General features: G+C 37.9%; 1 protein-coding gene and 1 non-coding gene across 2 annotated transcripts; one reads left to right on the top strand and one right to left on the bottom strand.

Annotated features, from left to right (window-relative positions):
- Nucleotides 1–12,775: 12,775 nt before the first annotated feature.
- Nucleotides 12,776–15,958, bottom strand: LOC145068703 (actin-depolymerizing factor 2). The gene is made up of 3 exons (XM_079015704.1): nucleotides 15,819–15,958; nucleotides 14,715–14,980; nucleotides 12,776–13,224 (listed from the first exon to the last, which is right to left on the bottom strand). The coding sequence occupies exons 1-3, from the start codon at nucleotides 15,819–15,821 to the stop codon at nucleotides 13,074–13,076; spliced, it is 420 nt and encodes a 139-aa protein (XP_078871830.1). The 5' UTR covers nucleotides 15,822–15,958; the 3' UTR covers nucleotides 12,776–13,073.
- Nucleotides 15,959–17,310: 1,352 nt separating this feature from the next.
- TRNAC-GCA (transfer RNA cysteine (anticodon GCA)) lies at nucleotides 17,311–17,382 on the top strand. The gene has a single exon. It is a non-coding gene; the product is annotated as a tRNA-Cys (tRNA).
- The last annotated feature ends 9,044 nt before the right edge of the window (nucleotides 17,383–26,426 follow it).

Raw genomic sequence — 26,426 nt, 5'->3', positions numbered from 1 at the left:
ATGCTTAGCGTAAATGATCCCTTCCAGATTATGGGACTCTAGCCTGGACACTCAGCATACCACTAGGTACGACCAGCGTACTCGACGAGTTTCATTTTCCTTCATTAAGTGCATGGATGTGGACACTAAGCATACTTCATCAAATATTATGAAAATGATTATTATTGTACTCAGCACCATCATCACGCTGAAAGATTTTGATTTTTGACAATGTATGTTTTTTACGACCATTATTCACATATATTGTATGTTTTGGACAATGTGTGTTTTTGACCACCACCACCATCACGCTGAAAGATTTTGATTTTGATTGGATTTTAATTTTGATTTTTGATGCAACAAACAACATTTTTCTATGATTGATTTTGGAACATACATTGTGTGGATTTGATGGTTTGAAAAAGAAAATTTTTTATTAGTGTTTGTTGGGATGTTACATTAGAGTTACAAGATTATGAAAATGATTATTATTGTACTCACCACCATCATCATGCTGAAAGATTTTGATGACACGATTAAAATGATTTGTAACATTAGCTCGGAAGAGCACAACTTTGTCAAAGACCTCTGATTGTTGCTTTGAGAGGATAAACCCATAGATAGTGTGAGAATTGATCAAGAAACAAAACATAGTATTTATAACCAAAATTACTAAGAATCAAGGATGTCCAAACATCATAGTGCACAATTTCAAAAGCAAAAGACACAATTATATTGGATAAACTGAAAGGTAGACGAATATGTTTTCCCAACTGACATGACTAACATAAGCTATGACTTTTATTGTAACACCCGTTTTCCGAATTTCATCAATTAAAGACTAAAGGATTTCAAAGATAAGGTTTTGAGGAAAAACTTTTAGCCATGGTGTGGTAGGATGTGGGTCATGGTGTGGCAATGTCATTTAAATGTGGAACGCGTCTAAATGTTGACCACGGCATAGTCAGGTATATGTTACGGCATGGTGGTGGTTATTTCCTAAACCCTATATTTTGGGCTTGGGCCCTATTTAAGAAACATGTTGGCTAGGGCTTCATCCCATTTCAGCCTCCCTCTCTCCAAAAGAAAACCTTTCCCCCTTCTTAGAGTGCTTTGTGAGAATCTTGGTATTTTGGAGAATTATGGTGGAAGATCAAAGTATTAAAGGTGCCGAGTCTTGCCATTTCTTCACACCTCTCAAACCTTCTTTCTCTCTCTACACACACACACACTCTCTCTCTCTCTCTCTCTCTCTCTCTCTCTCTAAGCTCCCTAACCCCCCTAAAATCCTAGGTAAACCCCCTAGCACCCGAAGGAATCCCCGAGGCTCCCGGAGTCCCGAGAAAAGAGCCTTTCGGCTCGGGAACGTTGCTCCAGTGAAGCCCGATTTTTGCGAAAAACCCGCTGTAAGTGAGCTACGCCTACGCTATTTTTAATATAGCTTCTAATTAATTATAGTAACATTATTAGCACCTTAAAATAATTATTTGGGCTATTATTATGAGTTATATTGAGTGTTATTTAACTCTTATATAATAGTAATAATAGCTAGACTATTAATTAGTCGCGGTTAACGTTAGAGTAAACTCTGGTGGTAATGATACTAGGTTTCGTCAAGGGATAATTATTTTAAGAGTAACAAAGTGCTGTCCGAGTGTCGACTCACCACCTTACCAGGCGAGTGCATAGTTACTTTCATCTTACACATAGATATGAAGTATTTTATATAAATTACGTGCTATGTGTGCATATTATCTGAATACTTGATGTCTATGCTGGATGAACGATTTTATACATGTTTTAAATGATTTAAACTGTATATGTATTTTATATCTACGATAATGTTGGGGTAAAACATGGGTAGATGTAATAGATGGAATATGGGTTGGATGATGAGTTGAGAGGTGTTATAGACCACGAGGTGAGGGTGAGAGGTGGACGATGTGAGAAGCCTTTTCCCAAACGATGGGCTCGTCATTCAGCAGAGTATGGATGACAACCACGGAATATTCTAGACAATCCAATGGAACACTAGCAGGCTCGCAACCTGTAGGTGTTGTGAATGATGTGTTCACCCGGTGTACTCTAAACCTAGGTGATCATGCAGACTTGATGCCTAAACCCTGGTGATCATGCAGACTTGATGCCTAAACCCCGGTGATCATGCAGACTTGATGCCTAAACCTTGGTGATCAAGCAAACTTGATGCCTAAACCCTGGCGACTATGCAAACTTAGTGCCCGTTGTGTAAACCGTGGCAACGATGGACTTCGTGCCGATTCCTTAGGACGATCCTTAGGAATGAGTGAATGAGAAGTAGCTGATTCTTAGGGTAGATCCTTAAGAATAAAGAAGATAATGGGGTTGGGTAATTTGGTTAATTGCATGATTGTTTAAACATAATAATTATATTATTGTGGGTTGAAAACCCTATGTACTCACCAGGTTTCCCAACCTGACCCACTCAGTTTATTTATATCACAGGTGTCGATATGAAGTGACATTACACTGAGAGATTAAGGAGATATAGATCACTAGTGTAAATGAATGTAAGTTTTGTTTATACTTATGTTTCTGTATTGACGATGACATCCCAAACGTTTTAAAATGAATAAAATACGTTTCTTCGAAAAGGTTTTGATAACGTATTTATCGTGTTTTCTGGGAACAAATTCCACACCATTTTTATGAAAAGAAGTACTCTGATTTTTAACAAAGCATAAACAAAATCGGTCTTTTCTAGCCGTGGAAAATGGGGATGTCACAGATTGCATGGCGGATGAGATCTGGTACTAGTTAACGATGTAGAGTCAGTAGCAATGATGGTTGAGAGCTAATAGCAATGTAGTGGCAAATTGTCAGTGAATGATATGTATGGTTATTATGTATGATGTATGCATGTTGATAGGAGAGTTGGAAAATTGGCGCTAGACCCGAAGACTTGTTTGTATGTATTGTATGTATGGTGGAATATGTGGCATATTGGGGAAATCACTAAGAGTTATGCTTATAGTTGTAGATTAAATTTTTTGTAGGTTGTTTATGGAAATAGCTCGGTGGAACTATACACACACATCGAAGATATTGGTTTCTGTTGTTTTGTAATTCAACTCCGTTAATCATATGGTTTTAAAACAATTGGATGTTACATCATGTTTTAAAGTTAGAGGTTTTTAATTGTTCAACCTAATATAAATGAAAATCTCTTTTGAAATATGGGGTATTACAAGTTGGTATCAAAGCCTTAGTTTGAGGGATTTGGGCATGCCCTACGGTGTGTCTGAACTCAAACTGGGGGCTATGATATTTTCTAAAGTAAGCTTTTGAAAAAGAATACTTTTATTTAAATATACCTAAGGAAATAGTTGGGTCAGAAATATGAGCTCGTTCTTTTTTCCATGTTCTTGTTTGATTGTTGTCTTTCGATTGCGAGCATGGTTACTTGATCTAACTTCAATTTATTAAAAATGGATGCAATATGTATGGTCAGTCGAAGCTTAGGAAGTAAGTGATTCCCAATATAGCCATATGGTTATGCATTTGTGTTATGGATTGATATGCATGCTAGATTATAGGCTAAGGATTTGTTCAGGAATTACATGCTAGACTTTCCTGATTGTATAGATACCTTGTAAGCCGTATTTGTGTTGATTGTAGTATTTGTTATGGAATCTTTGACTGATACTATTGAATTGTTGATCGAATGCGTTAAGGGTTATACATGATTAGAATCTGATAGCCTTAGAATTCCTTATCCAGCCTTATTACATGTTCCTTGTCTGGTTGTGGTTTTAGGGTAGAGACACTAAATCAAATGTATATTATAATCTAGAATTATGTACGGTTGTATATTCCTGAGGCATTTCAGTGATATTAGTGGAGAATCTGTTTGACTTGCAGATATGTGGGAAAGGAAGAATCCTAGATAGAGTCTATGAAGTATAGTATTATGCATATGGCTAAACGTATGCATGTGTTCCAGGAGTTTAGTGGAGTGATGTGAAGTGACTTGGGAGTCTTGGAACAATCCTTGGTGCAGGAATGCATAGGTGTGGAATATAGTATTGGGCTCATACTACTGAAAGCACTGGATCCATACTTGAGTCAAGGAAGTGTTACAAGAATACCAAGGAACTTGTAGGTGTATATGCACAATGTGGGTTGGCACTGTGCATTGATTTTGATATGTTCCTATTATCTTTCAATATGGTGGCTATTCGTGATGGAGGTTATGGTCTGATTGAGAAGGCTATTCGCAACATTATCGCTGCATATGCTTTGAGGTTCATGCTAGAGGATTTGTCTGGTATGATCAGGTCATTCAGGGAAGAGTTGATTTTGGTGAGGGCTGAGCGCTTTGGGATTCTACGGGTCGAATTGGAGGCCAATCGGCCATGGGCTCGTGAGGTCACCTTCAGGGAGGTTGATGCTTGTGGGTATCCTCAGTCCATGGGAAGGAGGAAGCCTACCATCAATATACATTTGATCGCTAATGTAGAGAGTGCCTTTTTTGCCAGCTTTTTTCCAACGGAGGCCAAGGTCAGATTTGCAGTGTGTCTTCTATGCAATAGAGTTAGGGATTAGTGATGTGAGGTTGTTTGGGACCTAGAACTAGGTGCGGTCAAGTCTATAACCTGGAAGGATTTTGTTACTAGATTCAAGAGAGAGTTTATGTTGGAGATATAGGTTCATCAATTAGCTCGGGAATATTGGCACTTGAGTAGACTAGAGAGTCGATGGCTAAGATCACCGTCAAGTTCAGATAGAGAGTGATTCTTTGCCCACAATATGCAACGAAAGAGGGGATGGGAATGATTTGATACCTGATATATTGAGGACGGGGATTGTTGAGTTTGTAAGCATTTGTAGTTGCAAGACTCTCCAATTTGGTGGAGGTAGCAAGGGACAGAGAGCTGGAGTTGGAAACCCAATAACAGAAACATAAAAAAGAATCGTATATTAAAATAAGAAGTCAAGAAGACCAAAGTAACCAATGATCGGCTAGGATACCAAGGGATTCACAAATTTTATGGCAGGTGTGGTTTGGCACATGGGTTATTTTTCATACACAAGTTTTTAGGTGTTTCAGACGCAGCCTGGAGGGTCACTACATCCGGGAGACTATAGTCAGAGAGAGTCAAGAGTATGTTTCATCTGCAATCAGCCAGGCTATGTTAAAGTTGATTGTCCCTAGAGGATGGATGGGATGGTTTTGGATCCAGCACCTTTATCATGGCAGTTACCGGATGGACGACATGGGACAGCTGGAGTCCTGAAGGCCATGGATTGAGTTATCAGTTTTCTTTAGTATGGGTAGGTGCAACATTTGTTGGTGTCATCATTACTTTTCCATTTGTATTTTAATGTTGATTGTAGACGGTTTTTATTTTTATTTATCTTTGGTTATATATTAATAATTAATCTTGGTAGGATTTCTTATTGTTGTGGGGTTATAGGTGTGAGTTAAACTTTTTGGCCATTGATTGACTGATTGGACCTTCCTTAAGCCTTGTGAGTGATAGGTTAAACTTTTTGGCCATAAATTGAGTGATTGGACCATCCTTAAGCCTCTTAAGTGATAGGTGTGGTTGTTAGGAACCAGCTAGTGTAGTCATATTGATTAGTTGGTGTAGTCATATTGATTAGTCTGGAGCTTTGATTGATTAAGCAGACATCAGACTGTAGTTAATTCCAAGTGGAGAAGAGTTGATTTATCATAAGGAAATATTTCAAGGCTATATGTTGTGCTGAGGTTTTGTAGATTTAAGGATAGAGGGTAGCAGATTCATATTGTTGTCAAGGATGAAGCTTGTGTGAGGAATATTGTTCAGCAGACAGTTGTGGTTAAAGAAGAATTTGCCAATGATTTAGTGTCATCTCGTCTAGAAAATTAGAAGCATTGATGGCTGCGTGGGATAAGGTTAGTGATTAGGCTCGGTTTGAGGATTGTGTTGAAAGCCTTTATGTATGTTCTTGTTTGACGAAGACCTTGGGTTTCGAAACATGATCTAAACACCTGATAAGGTCTATTGGACTAGGGGTTTGTTTTGTGTTGGTGTCTACTAGGTTATATTTGTAGTAATTGCATGAAAGACCATGGGTGGACCATGACATGAAATACTACATTTGGACTATAGAAACAGAAGTGATTGTAAGACAATGGGTGGACCATAGCATTCGCATGGGTTGAAATAGACCCGTTGGCTAAAATAGGGCATTGGATTGAAACAGGCTCGTTGGGTTGAAATAGACTTGTTGACTGGAATGGGTCGTTAGGTTGAAACATAGATGTTACTGTTATGTATATTTTTTCTATGTTTAGACGAGAGAGTTGTTAGAGCATAGTGGGTGTGTAGACTAGTTTAGTCTTTATGTGATTAGTTACTCGTTTGGGGTGTCGCTCTTTCGTCTGTATGTAAAGTTTGGTAAGACGACATAAGACCGGGAAATCTAGGATCTATCGAATTGGTAAGATATTAGTCAGCATGGTTGATGTTGGGATGGCTTTGTCTGCTAGGAAGTCAACCAATATCTAAGAGTCTTCAATCTTATGATTAGGAAATTAGTTCCTATCGATGTTTGTTTGTTATTTGTGGTGTGTAAAGTGTTCGCCTCATCTTTGGGTCGTGTGTTTCTCGCTAAGTATTGACTTGGAATTTGTTTCTGAAGGTGGTCATCTTTTTAGAGTATTGCTCTAGTGCTACAGTAAATGTGATTTCGATTGTTGGACTCTTTATGCAAGAATATAGTGTGTGCCTATTCATGGAGGCCTTAAGAACATTAATGGAAAACTTTAGAAAGGGGAGGTATGTCGGCTCATGGAGAAAGGAGTGGGCTCGAAAAACCCACAAGAGGATCGTAGGGTGTTTTGGAGTAATTTATAACGATAATATTTCGAGAACGAAATCTAATTTAAGTGGGGGAGAGTTGTAACACCCATTTTACGAATTTGGTCAGTTAAATATGTAAGGATCTCAAGGAAAAGGTTTGGGGGGAAAACTTTAGCCTCTGTGCAGTAGGATGTGAGCAGCAGCATGGTCACGTCATTTAAATGAGGAACGTGTTTGAATGTTAACCACGACGTGGTCAGGTATATGCCACGGTGTGGTGGCGGCAGTTTCCTAAACCCTAGAGTTCAGGCCTTAGGCCTTATTTAAGTAACATGTTAGTTAGGGTTTCACCCCATTTCATCCCCCATCTCTCTAGAAGAAAACCCTAGCCCCTCTTTGAGTGCTTTTTGAGAATCTTGTTATTTTGGAGCATTTGGGTTAAAGGATCAAAGTGTTGTGGTGCAAGCAAATTAAATCTAGAGATTGTGCAACCTTCTCTTCAGTTCTAGACCTTTGTAAGTATCAAAGATCCTTTCTTTCTTGAACTCCATGCACAGATCTATATTTTGTTGGTTATTGATAGTTTTTTGGTCCCATATCTTATGATTTCTTGGAGTTTGGAGAACTCATGTGTAACATCTACTAGTTAGGTATTGCTCTCAGGATTAATTATTTTCAATCTTTGAAAATTTTAAGGGTTTTGGTTGACCACGGCGTGGTGATGGAGAATCACCATGATGCGGCTACGTAATTCAATGAGGCACGCATTTTAATATGACCATGGCATGGTAATGTATTGGCCACCTCGCGGTGGAAGATGGGTTCAAACCAAGGTCTCGGGCCTTGGGCTATATTTAGCAACCTATGATTAGGGATTTCTTTCAACTTCAGCCTAAATCCCTTTGAGAGAAACCCTAGTATGTGTGTATTCTTGGTGATTTAGTGTGTGTTCTTGGCTTTTCAAGGATCTTTGAAGAAGAAGAAGAAGAAGAAGAAGGTGATCAAAGCTAGTTTTTGGAGTTGTTATTGAAGGGTTGTTTCTACAAGCATTCTTAGGCTCTAGAAGGTATAAAGTTTATACATTTTTACCTTATGAGTTATTTATTATGTTTTAGAGTCCGTTTTTGGTTGTTAGAAGTGAATCCTTGGAGTTTTAAGCAACTCTAGGGCCTTGGATGGAAATCATAGTAATTTTTGGACCTTAGGGTCCCATAAAGTTAGGAACTTGCTCAATAATCAGCCATGCATAGATCTCTTACGTTATTTGGGTCCCTTTTGTGCTAGGGTTTGAAATCTAGGTTCCTAGAGGTTTGGAAATGGATAAGTTGGAAACTTTATCCATGCATGGGCTTAATCGATCCAAATCTGAGATTTAGATCACTGGAAATAAGGGTTAAGAGCTTAATGAGTTAAGCTGAAATGGGTGATACCACGGCACGGCAGAAACCTTTCCATGGTGTAGTGGACGCTGAGTCTTGCGACTGTTTTGTCTAGTGTTTCCACGACGCGATCATGGGTTGGCGACAACGCGGTGACTCGATGGTTAACTTTTACTGTTGACTTTTGGCTAAGTTTGACTTTAGGTCAAACTATAGGGTTTAGGTCATAGATTGAGGTTTAACCCTTATTTAATGTTCAAGAGGGTGTTGTACCTGTATTTGCGTGTAATGAGCTATAGAGATTTTTGTTTCATCTGTGAGGTGAGTTTTTCACTATACTTTATACTACAATATAGATCCTCTATATGTTAGGATGTTGATATGTTGTAGTGATCTATTAGACATGTAGATTGTTAATAATTGCATGTGACTGTTTGTTTGGTTATTGTTTGTTATTGGTATATGTCAACATATTATGGGTGGGTTGAGGGTGGTCCAGCTTTGTGCTGAAGGCCAAGATACCCGGGCGGTCTTTTTGATGCTTTAGGCCCAAAGGAAGCGGTCCAGCTTAATGTTGTAGGCTCAGGAGGCGGACCAACCACGTGCTAAAGGTCATGGTGTGAATGCATTGTATGTGTATTGTTGTGTGGGGTATTTTAGGAAAGTCACTAAGCTTTGGCTTACAATTATGTTTTTAAATGTTTCAGGTACCTCAGATGATTGTGGCAAGGCAAAGGCATGACTATGCACACTATCCACTAGATTTCATGATTTTGAGAGATGTTATGTTATGATACTTTGATTTTATTTCCATATTGAGAAACAATTACTTTTATGATGTTAATCCTTTATGAAAATGGCTTTTATCTCCTTTGGAAAAATTGAAAATTTTTCCTTGGTTTTTAGGATATCTCATCTTGTGGATATTATTGGCTAAGCTTAGCTCTGGACCATTGTCATGCTAGAAAGTGAGGTTCTTGAACCCTTTCCAAACCATGCTTGCCTTGATGGTCATTTTAAGTCCATTTGAGAGTTAGGGTTTAAGTTTTCGACTTTTCTTGGTAGTGTAATTGATAAAGTTAAGACCTTTATACATTAATTCTCTTAAAAGCTTCATATATGACCTTTTGGGCTTTGGGCGTTAAGCGTAAGCTCTTAACAAAGAAAGAAATTCTGATCAAGACCACGGAACAGTGAGTAGCTGACCACAACATGGTCAAAAAGTTGCATTGCGTCTGCTTTGTCTGGACTTGGCCACGATGCTGTCGAGGACTTACCACGACGTGGTGCCCATTGACTTTGTTAACTGTTGACCATTGACTTTGACCAGTTTGATCTTGGGTCAAACTGGAAGGATTAAAGTTGTAGACTAAGGTTTGACCTTTATTTGGTGCTAGACGATTCATTGGTCTGGTCAGCGCAAGGAGTTAAGGGTGTAGCTGGTCTTATTCGGTTATGTGATTCAGGTGAGTCTTCTCCTTATACCACGTGTGACATTGTATATCCTTTATATGATAGGATATAGGTACTGTTAGAGTACAAGTATGCTAGTTGACTAGGATAACTCCTTTTCATGTATGAGCAGTATGGGGCACTTGGTGTCATGGTATGCTAGACTAGTAGGGTCTTTCCTGTGGATTTTATGATATTGTTAGGTGTCATGATTGGTTAGGGTTTTGATAGTATTGTTTGATCGTTGAGTGGATACCCTAGGGTTCGTATGTAGTTTAAATTAGATAGACTGGGAACTCTTGGTCTAAATCCTTATTGCATGGTTCTTGTTTGATTTATTGTTTTCTAGTAGGATCATATGTTCGATTATCTACCTGATCCCCGACTACATATGACTATGTGTTCGTAAGGTGGTCGTCAATATTAGCATCATCCCCGATATGATTATTGTTCCGGCTATAGGATGATGATTGCAGGGTGGTTGAGAGCCAATATTAGTTAACGGCTGAGAGACGTTAGTTGTGGTAGTTGAGAGCCAGTAGTAGTGTAGTGGCAGAGTGTCAGTGAATGATGTGTATGGTTATTATGTATGATGTATGCATGTTGAGAGGAGAGTTGGCAGATCAGCGCTAAAGTCGACAACTTCTTTATATGCATTGTATGTATGATGGAATATGTGGTATAATGGGGAACTCACTAAGATCTATGCTTAAGGTTGTGGATTAAATGTCTTGCAGTTTGTTCTTGGAAAGAGCTCGGCGGGAATGTACATATGCATCAAAGATATTGGTTTCCGTTGTTTTGTAATTCAACTATGTTAATCATATGGTTTTCAAACAACTGGATGTTACATCATGTTTTGAAGTTAAAGGTTTTTAATTGTTCAACCTAATTTAAATGGAAATCTCTTTTGAAATATGGTGTGTTACATTTATTGTCTTTATAAGGAATTAAATTTTGTGAAACTAAATGATTAAAGGCATCTTGACCGCGACGACCAAGACGATGATGCCAAGTGGTGGATTTCGCTGAGAAAAGGCTTGAGGTGTAGGAAACATGACAGGGTACAAGTCGTCATGGATATCACATCCGAGGAGAATTTGCTTGGTTTGAAAAAATCAATCATAGAAAAACCATAAGCATCAAGTTCAACAAAACAAAGATTATCACGAATAAACTTACAAATGAAAATAAATTTTTTTGATGATTTGAGGTGTGTTGATATTTTTTAGAATAAGAGGACGATATGAATTATTATTGGAAAGGAACGTGTGGCTGGAATCACTTACAAAAATTTTAGAGCCATTACCAACCAAAACTTTAGGCAAATTATAGCTTTTATCGTTAATGAAATGGAGTATACATGCATTAGAATGAAGATGCGAGGTTGCAATCGTATCCATTACCCAACCGTCTTGAGAAGGATTATTAAGTGACATAACATTGAACATTTCCGAAAGGACAATGGGTTGAGGAGGACTTGAATTTGATGCATGTTGGAACCAGGTCCAAGGAGGAGCATCGCCAGTTTGTTGGGCAAAAAAGCCTATTGAGTAGTGGCAAGATGTTGGATTGAAAGCTGATGTTGAGTTGGATGAAGTAGATGGAACGAGGAAGCACACTAGTGTCCTTGGGTCGACTGCCAATGTTGTTGAGTAGGACTTGGAAGAAGCATGTGACCTAATGATTTTAGATGGTACCATCCGAAGCGATAACTTGGTGGGGTTTGAAGAGTTGGTGTCGGCGATTGAGACCAACGACCACCACCATGATCGTCGCCATGACCTCCGTTTTGTCCCCTGTTACTGCCACCATGATTGTTATACCACCTCGATTGGAGTAAGTGTTGTTTTTTTGTTCAGTGACAAAGACGGTAGGGGAAGAGGGCTTGCAACGGTTGGAGAAGATTGATTTGAAAATTGATGTTCTTCGAGAAGTAACACGGACCTTGTTTCAAGGAAGGACGAAAGAGGCCGACTACGATGGATAATGCTTGCAACATGGTCAAAGTTTCTATTGGGGTCGTTAACAACATACATTACAAGATTCTTTTCAAACACTTGCTTCTTCATTGGAGCGGAAAAGAGTTTCAATATCTTGTCACATCCATGCAGTAGAACACGGTTTTTTTTTTTTTAAAAAAACATCTGAAGAAAAGACTCATATATGGTTTCATACATCCACATCTGGACAAATGATTGAGTCTATGCGCTTACATAATTTTTTATCATCTCGTGGCTCAAGATGGACACCGAAACTTTTGCAATGGGTATCAAAAATTTTGATGCCATGCATTATAATTGAGTTTTTCTGTCAGGAATGATGGGGATGGAAGCTTTGATATTTGTTGTGCCATAGGGTTTCTCTGAAGATGTTCTAGAAGATGGGGAGTCGGCCATGAGTACGTTTTAATCAAGAAAAGAATAAGGGAGAAGGAAGATGCAGGAAGCAGCAAACAAAGAAGAAGGGAATCAAGCTTGTGGGTGAGAAAAATAAAATAGCTCTGATACCAAGTTATTTGGTATAGTTCCATATGGATTCCTTCTTATTAAAAGGTCTGATACCAAGTTATTTGGTATAGTTCCATATCGATTCCTTCTTACTAAATCACAGATTATATAGTACAAATACAAGAATAAGGCCACATACAACCAAATATACCGGACCTATAATACAATCTAATAAACATATGCACACTGACTGAGATGTATAACTTATATCCTGCATTGTATCCGCTGTATGCACACTTTTATTTTGTTCTCATTTGTATCCAATATATGCACACTTCCATGCTTTAATAAAACGAGTTCTATTTTGTACACATGCTGGCAGGTGCTCATTTTAGCAAATAAACAAACGTATTATGCTTCTCAAATCTTCAATACAAATAAAGGCTTCAGATTTCTTAGAGCGCTTAAAAAGCTGAGAGTTGTTTCTCAATATAGATCCTTGTAAAGTCATGAATAAATTTGAAAAAATATATGTTCCCACAAACGGAAGTTAACAACCACTTGTAAAACCAGGGAGACAAAGTCAAACTAAATAATTAAATAATTGAAAAAAATATTCTTTGTCAACAATTATGTATAACAAACATGTTTAAATGGTGATTCCAGCATAATAGCATTAATATGATTGTAAGAAATGAAATGAAATGAAATTGAAATTGAAATACAATACAAATCCCATATTACTTGTGTTGAATACTTGAATCACACAAAACATCACACAAATTTTTTTACCTGAAATCACACTGGTTCTTGACGGAAAGCAAGACTTTTGAGGAAAGTAACAACTGGTACTCGATCGTACTGATACTGATACTACATACCATACCAGAACAACTATAAACATTTAACATAAAATCACAAATATTCTATGAAGAATCGTCATCTCCATTTGAAATTTATAACAGAGCTCGTTTTTTTTTTTTTTAATTTGCTCGGCTTCTAATAACATCAAGCCCAACCTCGGTAGGATCGGTTGCTTGCAATTCAATCTGAATGCCATCAAGCTCTCTCTTGAACCTGTCCTTTGAGCTTGCATAAATCATCTTGCTCCTCACTCTTGCAGTATCCGGTGACCTTCCAATTTCAATTTCAATTTCATGCCACATTTTACACAAGTATTAAATTATGCGACAAACCCAATATTACCAAAAAAATAAAACATTTATTTTATGCAGTTTTGCGGTTTAACCCCTATAAATTTATTTTTTCCAACCAAACCATAAACTTTCAAATATCTGTTCTGAATTAACCATTTTGACCTGTTATATAAGGTTCACAGCTAATTTTCCAAACTAAACATTTTCAACTGTCATATCAAGTCAATATGGTTAAATTGGAAAATGTCTTGAATGAAACTTTTAAGGTTTGATTAACTGCAAAATTGCCCCCAAAACATAATAGATTATTCTGTAACTTCCCTGTATTAAACTTCAGAAATAATAAATCATCGATTGGGGGGTTTAACCCCTATAAATTTATTTTTTCCAACCAAACCATAAACTTTCAAATATCTGTTCTGAATTAACCATTTTGACCTGTTATATAAGGTTCACAGCTAATTTTCCAAACTAAACATTTTCAACTGTCATATCAAGTCAATATGGTTAAATTGGAAAATGTCTTGAATGAAACTTTTAAGGTTTGATTAACTGCAAAATTGCCCCCAAAACATAATAGATTATTCTGTAACTTCCCTGTATTAAACTTCAGAAATAATAAATCATCGATTGGGGGGTTATTGTTACCATTATAATATATTAAAGGGAAAAAAACAGATTTGATGGGGCAATTTTGTGGTATATAACAACTAATATTTTATTTTTTCCAACCAAACCATAAAAGTTTCTAACATTTTCCAATTTAACCATTTTAACCTATTATATTAGGTTTGACTGGCGTTTTTTTTTTTCACAAATCAACCATATTTTATTTTTTTAAATCAAACCAAGGAAGTTTCCAACATTTTCCAATTTAACCATTTTCACCTTATTATAATAGATTTCACCATTTCTCCTTAAATCAGGTCAAAATGGTTATGTTGTAAAAATATTTGACACTTTTATAGTTTAACTGGAAAAAATTAAGCATATGTTGTCAAAATAAACCACAGAGTTGCCAAACATAATAATGTTTTTTCTGTAACTTACCCTGCGTTTAATTTCAAACAAAAATATAGACACCACTAAAACGTTATTGGTACCATTATAGTTTATTAGAGAGAAAATTACAAAAAGAAAAAAAAAAACATTTTATTCTGGGCAGTTTTGCCGTTTAACTACTAATATTATCTATTTTTCCACGCAAACAATAAAAGTTTTGGACATTTTCCAAAATATAACCATTTTTATAATAGGTTTCATTGATGTTTTCCAAATAATCCATACTGATTTGGTCAAAATAGTTAAACTGGAAAAATGTCTGAAATTTTTATGGTTTGATTGGAAAAAGAAAAAGTATAAGTGGATAACTCATAAAAATTATGCAAATATAATGGTTTTTTCTGCAATTGACCCTAGGTTAAGTTTCAAACAATGACAAAGAAACCATTGAAGGGTTATTAGTACCATGCGATGAAGAAGATCCTGCTTTTTGGGACATTTTCTGCAGTCATGAAATCAAAATCAAAGACAGCATATCGGCATTCATCAGCAGGGAGACATGCTGCAAAATCATCATAAGTTTCTGCTGGTTCTCCAAGCTTTTCAACCATCACCTGCTTTTGTTTCTCTTCAATCTTATAAATGATGAAACGGAAGGTCCTTTTTGCCTTCAAGTCCATAAACTTTAGCTTGCAGTCATCATGCACAGCCATCCCTGATGCTGCATTGGCCTATCAATCCACCACCACAACAATATTAGCATGGCATTATAAAGTTCTAAAAGAGAAACTGAAAGTAATGCTTATTTGATATATAAAAATTGCATCACAAAGGACTCTTGTTCTAGTTATATCAGATAATGTATAGCTAATTAGATTTCTTAAAGCTGCCCCACAGAGTCTCTCTCCGGACCATAGTTTCAACCAACCATATCTTAAAGTTGACAAAAGGGCCCTGCCAGTTCACCAACCCATAAGATCTAATCATCTAAGTGATACACAACTTGTCAAAAGATAAACTAATTCCACCCACCACAAAATAACAATTAGCGCCTCTGCGATCCACATTACTTCACCAGCACTTCGTAGTTCGTATCAAACAATAAACTAACTAAAGTTTGGTAACAAATCACTTAAAAGCAGCCTATAATTTCATTGTTTATATTCAAAATCTCGAATCAGATACCTCACGGATCTCGACCTTATCTTAATTGCGATAAATTTCTAAAACCCCGTATAGACAAAAGGAAGATCGCGACCGATTCATTGAGCAACTTCTGAGTGATCCGTGTACGCATCTGACAATTTGGAGCTTCGATCTAGCTCAAAGTCAACTTATGAGTTTAAGCATGATAATGAACATTAAATCACAAATAATCGAAAATCAATCACCGGGAACAAAGATCAACACTATCAACATCAAACGAATTAACAAAATCAGCTAAATCGCATACAGATCGCAGTAAATATCTCAAATCAAACAAAGCCACAAACAATCGCAGCATGCGAATAAAATAGTCAACAAAGTCTGTTTCTGTGTGCGTATCATAGAGTGAGAAAGAGACGTAACCATGATTTCAGGCGAAGGAGAGTGATGAACAAAAACGATCGAGAAAATTTAGGGCTCCGATTCAGAAATTTTAGGGTGTTTTGCAACGACCGAGAAAGACGTGTCTGCTTGCCTTCAATTTGGGGATTTTTCGGAGGCCTCTCTCATTTTAACAAGTTCGAATTTTAGAGACCCCCCTGACGTTTTACCAATTTGCACTTTAAACCCTAACAGAGCAATGATGGTGTTCAATATATTTTATGTGCTCGTTTGAATGTCAATATAAAAAAAGACATAAGTTATAATAAAACCTTATAAACTAATTCTTTAAAAACTATTTGTTGGTGTAGCATTTACAATGTCTTTACTATGAGGTCCCCTTTTGCAATCAATGAATCAACTAACTTTTTTAATATTATCAAATCAATATTCGTCATTTGAAATAAAAAAACATAAGAAAAAAATGCTAAAGTCTTTGTCATGATGTGTTAACTGAATCGCATTATAGATGTTATAGACTAATTGTCTGTCACTAGCATATACAACATATATGATTTATGACTGGTACAGATATTAACTAAGGATATCTAATATGTTTTTTAAACTAATGAATTATCAAGCATTAAATAAACGTTGAGTTCTCATAAACATGGTAGATTTAAAATATAATAAAAAAGAAAAAGACACTTGCCCCTTTCCAAGGTAAACAAATGCAGACACAAAAGGGCTGTTTTGATAATTTAAAAAGATTAAGGTTCAAGTTTAGTAATGTTTTTTTGTTGAAGGAAAATATTGAAAACTTTTGAAAAGTAAAGGGCTTGTTTCAAAGCTTTCCCTTTTAGTTTCTCTCTCTCTCTCTCTCTCTCTCTCTGCCTCTACTATTCACATTCTGCGTTATATGTCCGCAACGTATTAAAAAGCACATCAAAACCAATCCTTGTATGACACGTGTCTTCTATCTCGTTTGATTTATCGCCACGAGATTGGAACAAATCTGTGATGGGAATGTACAACTACTGTAGGCAATCGTACAACAAGGTGATAATAAACACAAAAAAAGATTTAAAAAAACGCAGTTTTATTTTAAGCATCTTATCATATTTTAACAAACACTAATTTCAAAAGAACACTATCCAATATTTTTTTTTAATTAAAGTATAGCGTATCATATTTTCCTTGCCCATAATTTCATAAAAAAATCATACAAATTGAAATTTGTAGTGAAATTAGTAGTTTTTTCTGGTTCCGGTTGACTGTTTTTATTTCTGGAAAAGACGTATCGACATCTTTATTTTATTTTTGTTGTACTATACCTATAGACGTCTAAAAGTAAAATTGTTATTTTGAAAGTCAAATGTCAAATACATACTTTATATACATTCTATCTTCCCAAAAGTTTAATTGTCGTTTTTTGTTATTGTATAGTTATAACATTTTGTAAAAAATAAATTGATAAAATATGTAGCCTTTAAAAAACAGTATATAAATAAAAATTCTACAGTACGAAACAAATGGGTCCATAGCTCAGTGGTAGAGCATTTGACTGCAGATCAAGAGGTCACCGGTTCGAACCCGGTTGGGCCCTTTTTTTGCAGAATCTTTGTCTTTTTCTCAAATAACAAATATTCAGATTATTTATTTTTTATATTCAATTTCAAAAATTAGCAAGAATGTCTTCTTATATTGATTTTTTTTATTATTAAAACTCAAACATTTCCGATTAGCAACCAAAAGAAATATCTGAATATTGATTTTATCTTGTAGAAATCATAATGTATAATCTAGAAATTTATAGATGTCCATCAAATGTTTGAAAAATAAGTTAATTGCGTGAAGGATAATCAAGATTTTCAATAATAAGGGATGGTGATGTGCAAATAAATAATTTTGGCTTCAACGTCTGCTAAATATCTTTGGGGTTTGCAAAATCTAAAGAAACTTTCATCTAACAAATATAAGTATTTGCATTTGCTTGTAACCACAACTCCATTTGTAATTGCATGCAACAAAATCTTTTCGAATGTTTGATAGGTTCATATTAAATAGAAACTATTATATATAAACCATCGAATTTATAATAAAACGTTGTATTTCATATGGTAAGAATTTATAGAAATTTAATAAACCCACTACATTGTATCAAAAAAAACAAGTATATATTACTTGAGAAAATTACATAGATGGTCCATGTGGTTAGGGGTTACTTTCACGTTTGGTCCCTAAAAAGTTTTTTTTAACTCGGACCATCCCAAGACTTTATTTTGTTATCCACCTAGTCCCTAAATTAACTTTTCGTCTATTTTGCTGTTAAACCATGGTGAAAGACATATCTACCCTTACTTTTATATTTAATATACAATTATTCTTGAAAATAAAACTTATCCCACCCTAAATATACCCCACAGGACCACACTCCATAAAATACAATCGATCAATCATGGCATCATATCCCTCTATCAGCACCTCCCTTCCGCCTACTATTATTGGCCGCCAGAGGCACCGACCAAACTCTCCGTAACTGGCCATATCATCACCACCAAACCCCATTCCCACTGCCCTATCCCTAATCTCGTCACCATCTTCTTCCTTTTAAATTCTAGAAACACCCTAATCTTTTCCTCCCTCTCGTTTCTCTCGCAAGTTCTCATTTTTTGTTTCTCTCTCTTGTTCTTATTTTCACGATTGCTCTATGCGAAGCATCAGATCACAATGTTCCAAATAGATAAAGTGGGTATTTTAATTTGGTCAAATACACGAAGAGTTCTTTGCAAATTACTTAGCTGAAGAGACTAGGATTGAAGATAAAGAGGGTCTTTTAATATAATCAAATCGACCGTGAAGCATTCTAACAATAGCACTATGTAACCTTATTTCATAGGTGCTAGATTCACAGAGCTCTAATGTCACCAAACTGTCTAATGTCAGTCTTGAGCATGCTCGGATAACGCGTCATCTGAGCCTGCTCGGAAGCAAACTTCGGGCAGAACATCGTCCTCTCAGTGAACATACGGGTGATCTCCGTCACCAACTCTGTACCCTGTCTCAACTCCAAGAACTCCTGAGCTAGCCGCTCACGCTCGACTCGTGGAATGTAGCAGGAGCAAAACATCTCCCTAAACTGATCCCAAGAAACTGCAGCTCTCTGCTCATCCGAATAAGACCATGTCACCAACCTCCACCAATCTGCATAAATAACCGGGAACCAACTCCCTACTAAACCTTTGGGGTTATGACTTCCTTAACACGTGTATGGGTCTTGTGCTTTCAGTAGTACGGGCCCATACTACCTTCCACACCTACCTATATTTGTTTCAAGTATCATCATAACGCCCTAGTATACACATGCATGGTGTCCACTCAACCCTTGCTCCTAGGAAGGGATAATTGTTTCAAAACTGACCTACCGACCTCCTACAACTCACCCATGAAACTTCCACCAACCCTACAGCACTAGTGTATGTTAGCCATACATAACGTTGGACCCTATAGACTTTCGAATATCCGATCCAACCCTAAGCCCCCAATCAAACAAGAACATAACATAAGGTCAAATCAAACATTCTCAGGCTATAAGATCTTAATTATGTATAACTGTGATGCAGACACTAATCAACTACAGTAATGATGTCAATCTCATATAAAGGAAACCTTGGGCTAGCGGGTATCACATAATCAGGCAATTATATCATGCAATCTCCTGAAGATCTCTATCCTAGTACTAGCATGTTGTTCTAACATATCACATAATCAAATAATTGTATGGTATTTTGGGGTCTACTTACTGGCTCCGGCTGACAGTACACATCACATCCCCTTTATTTATTTTAAAATTCACTTGAAAATCTTTTCCTTGATTTGAGACTGGATTCACACGAGTGTTCCTCCAATTCACTCAAACCAAGGTTCTGATACCAACTTGTAACATCCATAAAATTCGAGCCAATTTAAAACTTTTTAAATCATATAAAACCATTCAGTTATTACAATTTGTTTTCAAAATAGTTTAAACATCAGAGTTCCCAGAAATCATAATCATCAATCGAGGAAGTGTACGGTCACGCCTTCGCCTTCCTGTGGTCATCTGATGAACCTGAAACAATAAACTGAAACTGTAAGATCGGAGGCTTAGTGAGTTACCCCCAAAATACCAACCTCAACATTACCATAACCATATCCTATAACAAACACAGAACAACCATGTATCTCCGGTCTATAGTGTGACTGGTCCACCCGCACCGGGCCTTCAGTCCACCTGGTCTACTCTCTGAGTCTACATTCTGACTGGACCGCCCGCACCGGGCCTTCAGTATATCTGACCAACTCTCCAAGCCTCGACACATCTAGACCACCCTCTCGGGGCCTTCAGCGTATCCGGACCGCTCGTCAGGCCTTCGGCCTGACTATATGCCCTCCCGGGTCTGCAGTCTATCTTGTCCGCCCTGGGTATGTTGGCCTACAGCACAAAGCAGGACCCGCCTCAACCCAACCCCAATCAAACAACCATGTGCACATATAACAGATAATTACATAACAGTCTATAGACAAACAAACCGATCTAGCGGATCATATAGCGTAGCAACATCCTAACCAGGATACCGACCTAACCGGTCACTAACATAGCATCATCCTATATACCAGGATACCGATCTAACCCGGTCACTAAACATAATACCATCCTAACTACCAGGATACAGATCTAACAGATCAATAAACATATCAAATAAAACTAGTATACAGTCCGATAAAGGGTCGTCCTTGGTGCCTTAGACCCTGTTGATATAGTGAGGATAACTCACCTCGCAAGTAGTGTTGCTGCACCGAAAACCTCTGATCGTTGTCTCACCGGAAAACCCGAACTATCACATAATAAATTTCGAGTCAAAAAACAGCATAACAGTCTTGGCTAAAGGATCCACTCAATCCATCATGTCCATTCTCTTTTATTGGGCCAAGGCCTAATTCCAAGTGAATAACCTTGAAAGTCTTTATGCAAGGCCAATTATTGGCCTAATTTACTAAATTCCATGCTCCACTATCACCAAAACTGGTCTAAAACATATCTACTCAGAAAGTCCAGCAAGGCCCAAACCCTACTAGCCCAAACCCAAAGCCAAATCACCAAAAGTCCACAGAAGGTGTACGTTGGGCGTATCCCAAAGCTACGTGGGGCATACACGAGTCTCGCATTGACTAGAAAATGGGGTCATTGACTTAGTACGTTGGGCGTACGCAGGGTTTCACCAAAACCTTAATAAGTGCTTAATGGCTTAAGCACTTAAGCCCAAACTCCAGATCCATTGACCAAATATGCCTAGGACTCATAAAGTCTTGAACTTTATCACTTTGGACGTCCAGAAAGCTCTTAATCCAAGGTCTTAATCCATTAAGACCCTTCTACTTCATGCATGGGACATCTTAATCCATTGGAACCTCATTTTTATCACTTAAGTCCTCTTCAAGGTCCAGAAAGGAAAGCTTATCTCGTCCAAAATGCATCATGCACCATATTGGGGTTTTTGGGACAAGAAATGGTTCCATAATGCTAGAAAGGCTAGATCTATGACCTACAAGCATAAAGTTTAAAGCTTTTTACCTTCTGGATCTTCTAGGGCACAACACAACTTCAGATCCACAAACCAATCTCCTTCTTCAACTATTTGTTGCAATGGCTTCACCTTCAAGAGCTCAAAATACCCACCAACTCACTCTCACACATAAGAACTAGGGTTTGGGGACGTTTCTGTAAGATGGAGACTGAGAAGGAGGAGAGAAAATGAGCCATAAGGATGTTTATATAGCCCCCAACCCGATATATTAGGGTTTCCTTTTGCTATGAGTACGCCCAACGTACACAAGTGTACGCCCAGCGTACCCTTATGTACGCGCAGCGTACTCCTCCTGGTCCCAAAATTACAATTTAGCCCTTAGGCTCTTCATGGCTTTACCCTTCCATCCCCAGGGACTACAAATGACAAAACTTGGGATGTTACAAATTCATTGTTAAGTGTCATGATTTCAAGAGGATGTGGAGGTGGGTCGTGAATGGAGATAATGGTGTGAAGAGCAGCCATAGGAGGAGATTGGATTTTAAAACTAGTTTACAGAAGTTGACACCCAATCGTTTGTAACACCGTGAAATTTCAAAACATTTTTTTTCAATTTTAAAACATACTTTTAATCAATAAGTAATACAAAACATGAGGTTTCCACTATTATTACTTCAAAACATTTCCCAAGATCTCAGAACATAAACATCTTAAGTGTGTACGAATCATGTCGGCGCCTTCCCGCGATCATCACTGGTACCTAAAACACATACACAAACAATGTAAGCATAAATGCTTAGTGAGTTCCCCAAAATACCACATACAGCACATACGCCTTTCCAGGCCATAACTCTATAGGATCTTCCGATCCAAGTGTCTCAGGGGATTTCCATCCCATAACTTTGTTGACCTTTCGGTCCATACTCTGTTGACCTTTCGGTCCATATCATCCTGACCTTCCGGTCCACATCATCATAATCATATCATAACATATCACATATACATCATGCATCACATATTCATCATACACATAAAACCTGTCGATTATTACTTCCCTGACTTAGTTTGACTAATACCCTTAAATTAACGTAAGTCAACTCTGGTCAACGTTGGTCAACGGTCAACTCTTGACCCAACTCGGCGAATTCAGACGTGAACTCCAATTCCTTAAATCCCATCTGACTCACCGAGTCACTCACCCAACTCGGGTGGTCACCAACTGACATGAGTCACGGATCAACCCGGTCCGACTCGTCGAGTCTACTCATGGACTCGGCGAGTCCATTCCATACTCAACAAAAATGACCTTCTGAGGTCAGATCTGTTCCTCTAATCCATAGATCTGTCCTTCCCAAGCTCAATAACCACGTAAAGTCCGAACCTTGACACTCATGCAACGTCCATATGACTCTATTTGATGAAATAGTTTATAAAATGACATTCTAGATTCATTTCCTACATGGAATAACATAAAGCATGATTGATAATGCTCCATGGACCTCTAGAGGTCCAGATCCAGAGTCTAACACCCAAAGGGGCAACTTATATATAATTACAAGCAATAAAGGGGGGTTGGGAAAACCCTAGATTCAAGGTAATTAACAATTACACGAGATTAAGCACAGATTGATACCTCTATCAGCTCCATTTGACCAAAAGATAGTAGATCTAAGCTCCTCAATCCTCCTAGCATGCCCTCCTTCCTTATTTATTGCTAAAATACTCAAGAAATGATTAATTAGCCTTCCTCTTGCTCCACAAACGATCTCTCTACCCTCTAGGGTTTCTCATGGGTGAAGTGGCTGCAAATGACGGCCATAAGGGCCCTTAAATAGGGCTCGGGCCCTGAGATTTAGGGTTTCTCATAACAATGCGGACTCGTCAAGTCCACCCATCGACTCGTCGAGTCCCTTCATTAATCCAGTCAACCAATCGCGATCCTACTCGACGAGTCTAGGCATCGACTCGTCGAGTCCCTCCTCATGACTTCAAGAGAAATACTCAAATTAACATGCCTGGAAATCCGGATGTTACAATTCTCCCCCACTTAAAATAGATTTTGCCCTCGAAATCGCTCCTCAACCACATAGATAGAAATCCAACACTCATAAAGCACCACTGAGAGGCTCTCCCATCAAGCGTTATCTTTCTCCCTGCATACCTAAATCCGCCCAAGTATTCCAAATTTGGAACGGAACCGGCTCCTCTGCCGCTAAAATAACCCTTTCCATCCTTCCCGAACGAGAATCCTTGTGGCCTGGCCCGCAGCCAGACCGCCCACTCACGCTATCACCATGATATTCGCCCTTCTAACATCAAACTTTGATAACTCACTGCTCCTCTAATTCTCTCAAGACAAAATCCGGTAATCGACTACCGATCACTCATACCAACTTACCAAAACAGTTCGAATCACGCCCCAATGAACGAAAGGTTTTACATCCAACCAGGGCTTATCCACTGAACCACTATCAGAATCCATCCGAATCAATAACTTTCAACATCCTGTCCTCTGACACAAGAGGACCATGCCCGCTTAGAAGTCCTCCATCTAAAATCATAAGCCTCAGCTGCAACCCTCATATCCCTATTTAACACTGAGCACCAGGTCTGATCTTGACCCGACAGTTGACCTCCAGGGTCACCCATTGCATCATCCCAACCGTCTCCATGGTTTACTTCTTACTATCACCATATCGGCCCAATGCGACACCCAAGTAACGAAGTTCGCTCAACCCTAAGTGAATGCTACCTTCCCCAACTGGAGATCGAATCGACCCCGACCTCTGCCTTTTGATACTCATTACTCAAGCAAATTGCGGTACCTCCTGTACTCGAGTACTGACCCACATAGGTTTAAGACGTCAGATGACAGACAATACTCCTCATCATGAGACCCACCTCAGAGTCCAAAATCTCATCTCGCCTATCCCACGTACCCCCAGAGCCAAACTCAAACTTGAGAGTTTGGTCCGACCTAGAGTTGGAACCACTCATCCCAACGAAGCACTTAACTCCGAGCTCATTTCCTGCAACTCATGCATACCTCCCTCATCCCATTCCTTCAGATTGTGATAACCACACTTACTCAGATCATAATGAATCCTTATCATTGAGGAGACCCCGATCTTGCCCTTGGTCCGACCACCAGGTTCCCAAAAACTCATAAATTAGGGCCACCCCATGCCTAAGATTTACATAACAGCATGGACTCATCGAGTCCACCCATCGACTCGTCGAGTCCCTTCATTAATCCAGTCAACCAATCGCGATCCTACTCGACAAGTCTAGGCATCGACTTGTCGAGTCCCTCCTCATGACTTCAAAAGAAATACTCAAATTAACATGCCTAGAAATCCGGATGTTACATCGTTGTTGTTGGATAACTTTGGAATGGGTTGGTTTTCGATCACATTGGAGCCGAAGGTGAAGTAAATCACAGAGGGAGGGAAAGAGATTGATCGGAGATATGAGAGGAGCCAAATTGAAGGCATGTCGCTATGGCGCCACCAAGGGGATTCTAGGTTATAGAATGTGAGGGTATATTTTGGGGTAGGATATGATTTATTTGGTTTTTGTCCTTTTAAGAATAATTATATATTAAATATAAAAGTAAGGGTAGATATGTCTTTTCATTGTAGTTTAACATCAAAATAGATGACAAGTTAGTTTAGGGACCGGGTGGGTAACAAATACTCCCTTCGTCCCAATTTTATTGTCCACCTTACTATTTTAGTTTGTCTCAAAATTATTGTCCACTACCAAAAGTAGATATACACTTTTACCATATTACCCCTAACATTTAATAAAATAAACTTGAATAATTACAAATGCACATTTCCCATTGTTTTTAGAAAAGGGCAAGAGGGTCATTTTACTCAAAAAGACAAAACTAATGATAGTTTTTCTTAATGTGTGTGTGTTTTATCTGTGGACAATAATTTTGGGCAGGGTCGGCCCAAGGGCAGAGCAAACTGGGCCACTGCCCAGGGCAGCAATATTGGACAGGGCATCATATTTTTTCCAACTCTTAAAGGTATATGTCACTCAGCCCATAATTTTATCCCTAAAAGTAGTCGAACAGGAAGGGTACCTGATCCGAAAAGTGAAACTAGAAAGAAGCGGCAATATTCCTCGACTAGCTAAAATACTCATGCCTCTTTGAAGAAGACGAGGAGACTAACCGACTGGAAGAACTACCGAGAAGTCATTGAGGTTTTCTGAATCTATCTTTTATATACCGAGGAGTCAGGGATCGAACATTTTCTTCCAAGCAAAAAACACGCATGCTAATTTCATGTTATTTCTTTCATAAAGAGGGGAAGGTATTTTGATGCTTTCTTTCATAAGGAGGGGAGGTATTCTGGTTCATTCTTTGGACTTTCAAACTGAGGGTCAAGGATTAGGTTTGTTTTTTACACTTTTTTTTTTTGCAAACAACACCGAAAGTCGCATCTTTTTTGTTTCTTTGCTTAATTTTCTGACTGATATATGTGTTTCAGTTTTCAGTTATCAGAAATAAGTTTACTTCGGTCAAGCTTTGTCCTCGAATCTCGTTATTCTTTCAAACTTTTGCCCATCTTTCTAGAGTTTTATTGTTCTAGCATAAGTGATTACTCAAAAATTGTTAAATTGCATTCTAATTTTTATGGAGAGAGCCAAAGAAAGGGAGAATTTTCATTTTTTACTTGAAAATTGAAGGTCGAACCTCCTAAGTTCTTCAACCTGCAGTTGGATTTTTTGCCCTTTGCTTGTAAGTGAATTTACCCAATGAGAATATGACCAAGCTTGCCCTTTGGTTGGAAAGACGAAGCTACCCTTTTGTGTTAATCCAACTTTTTTTTTTGGCTTTCACTTTGTATCTCACTTTAATGATGTGGTGGTACTGAAATGAAACTATTTATAAGTAATTCATATCGTTATATCATGCATGTATTAGTTGTTAAACATGGGGCATCATTAAGTCTTTTTGCCCGGGGCATTAAAAACCTTTGGACCGGCCCTGATTTTGGGATGGAGGGAGTATAAGTTTTAGGAATCGTCCGAGTTAAAAATACTTTTTAGGGACCAAACGTGCAAGTAA

Source organism: Lactuca serriola, chromosome 8 (assembly GCF_051521515.1).
Source record: "Lactuca serriola cultivar US96UC23 chromosome 8, Lser_US96UC23_V15, whole genome shotgun sequence".
Lineage (NCBI taxonomy): Eukaryota > Viridiplantae > Streptophyta > Magnoliopsida > Asterales > Asteraceae > Lactuca > Lactuca serriola.
Note: the sequence above shows the minus strand (reverse complement) of the source record. Positions and strands in the feature narration are given on the sequence as shown.

Coding starts and splice junctions, on each gene's coding strand:
- LOC145068703 (XM_079015704.1), bottom strand. Junction 13,225..14,714: donor AGGATCTTCTTCATCGCATG/GTACTAATAACC, acceptor TGAAATTGGAAG/GTCACCGGATACTGCAAGAG.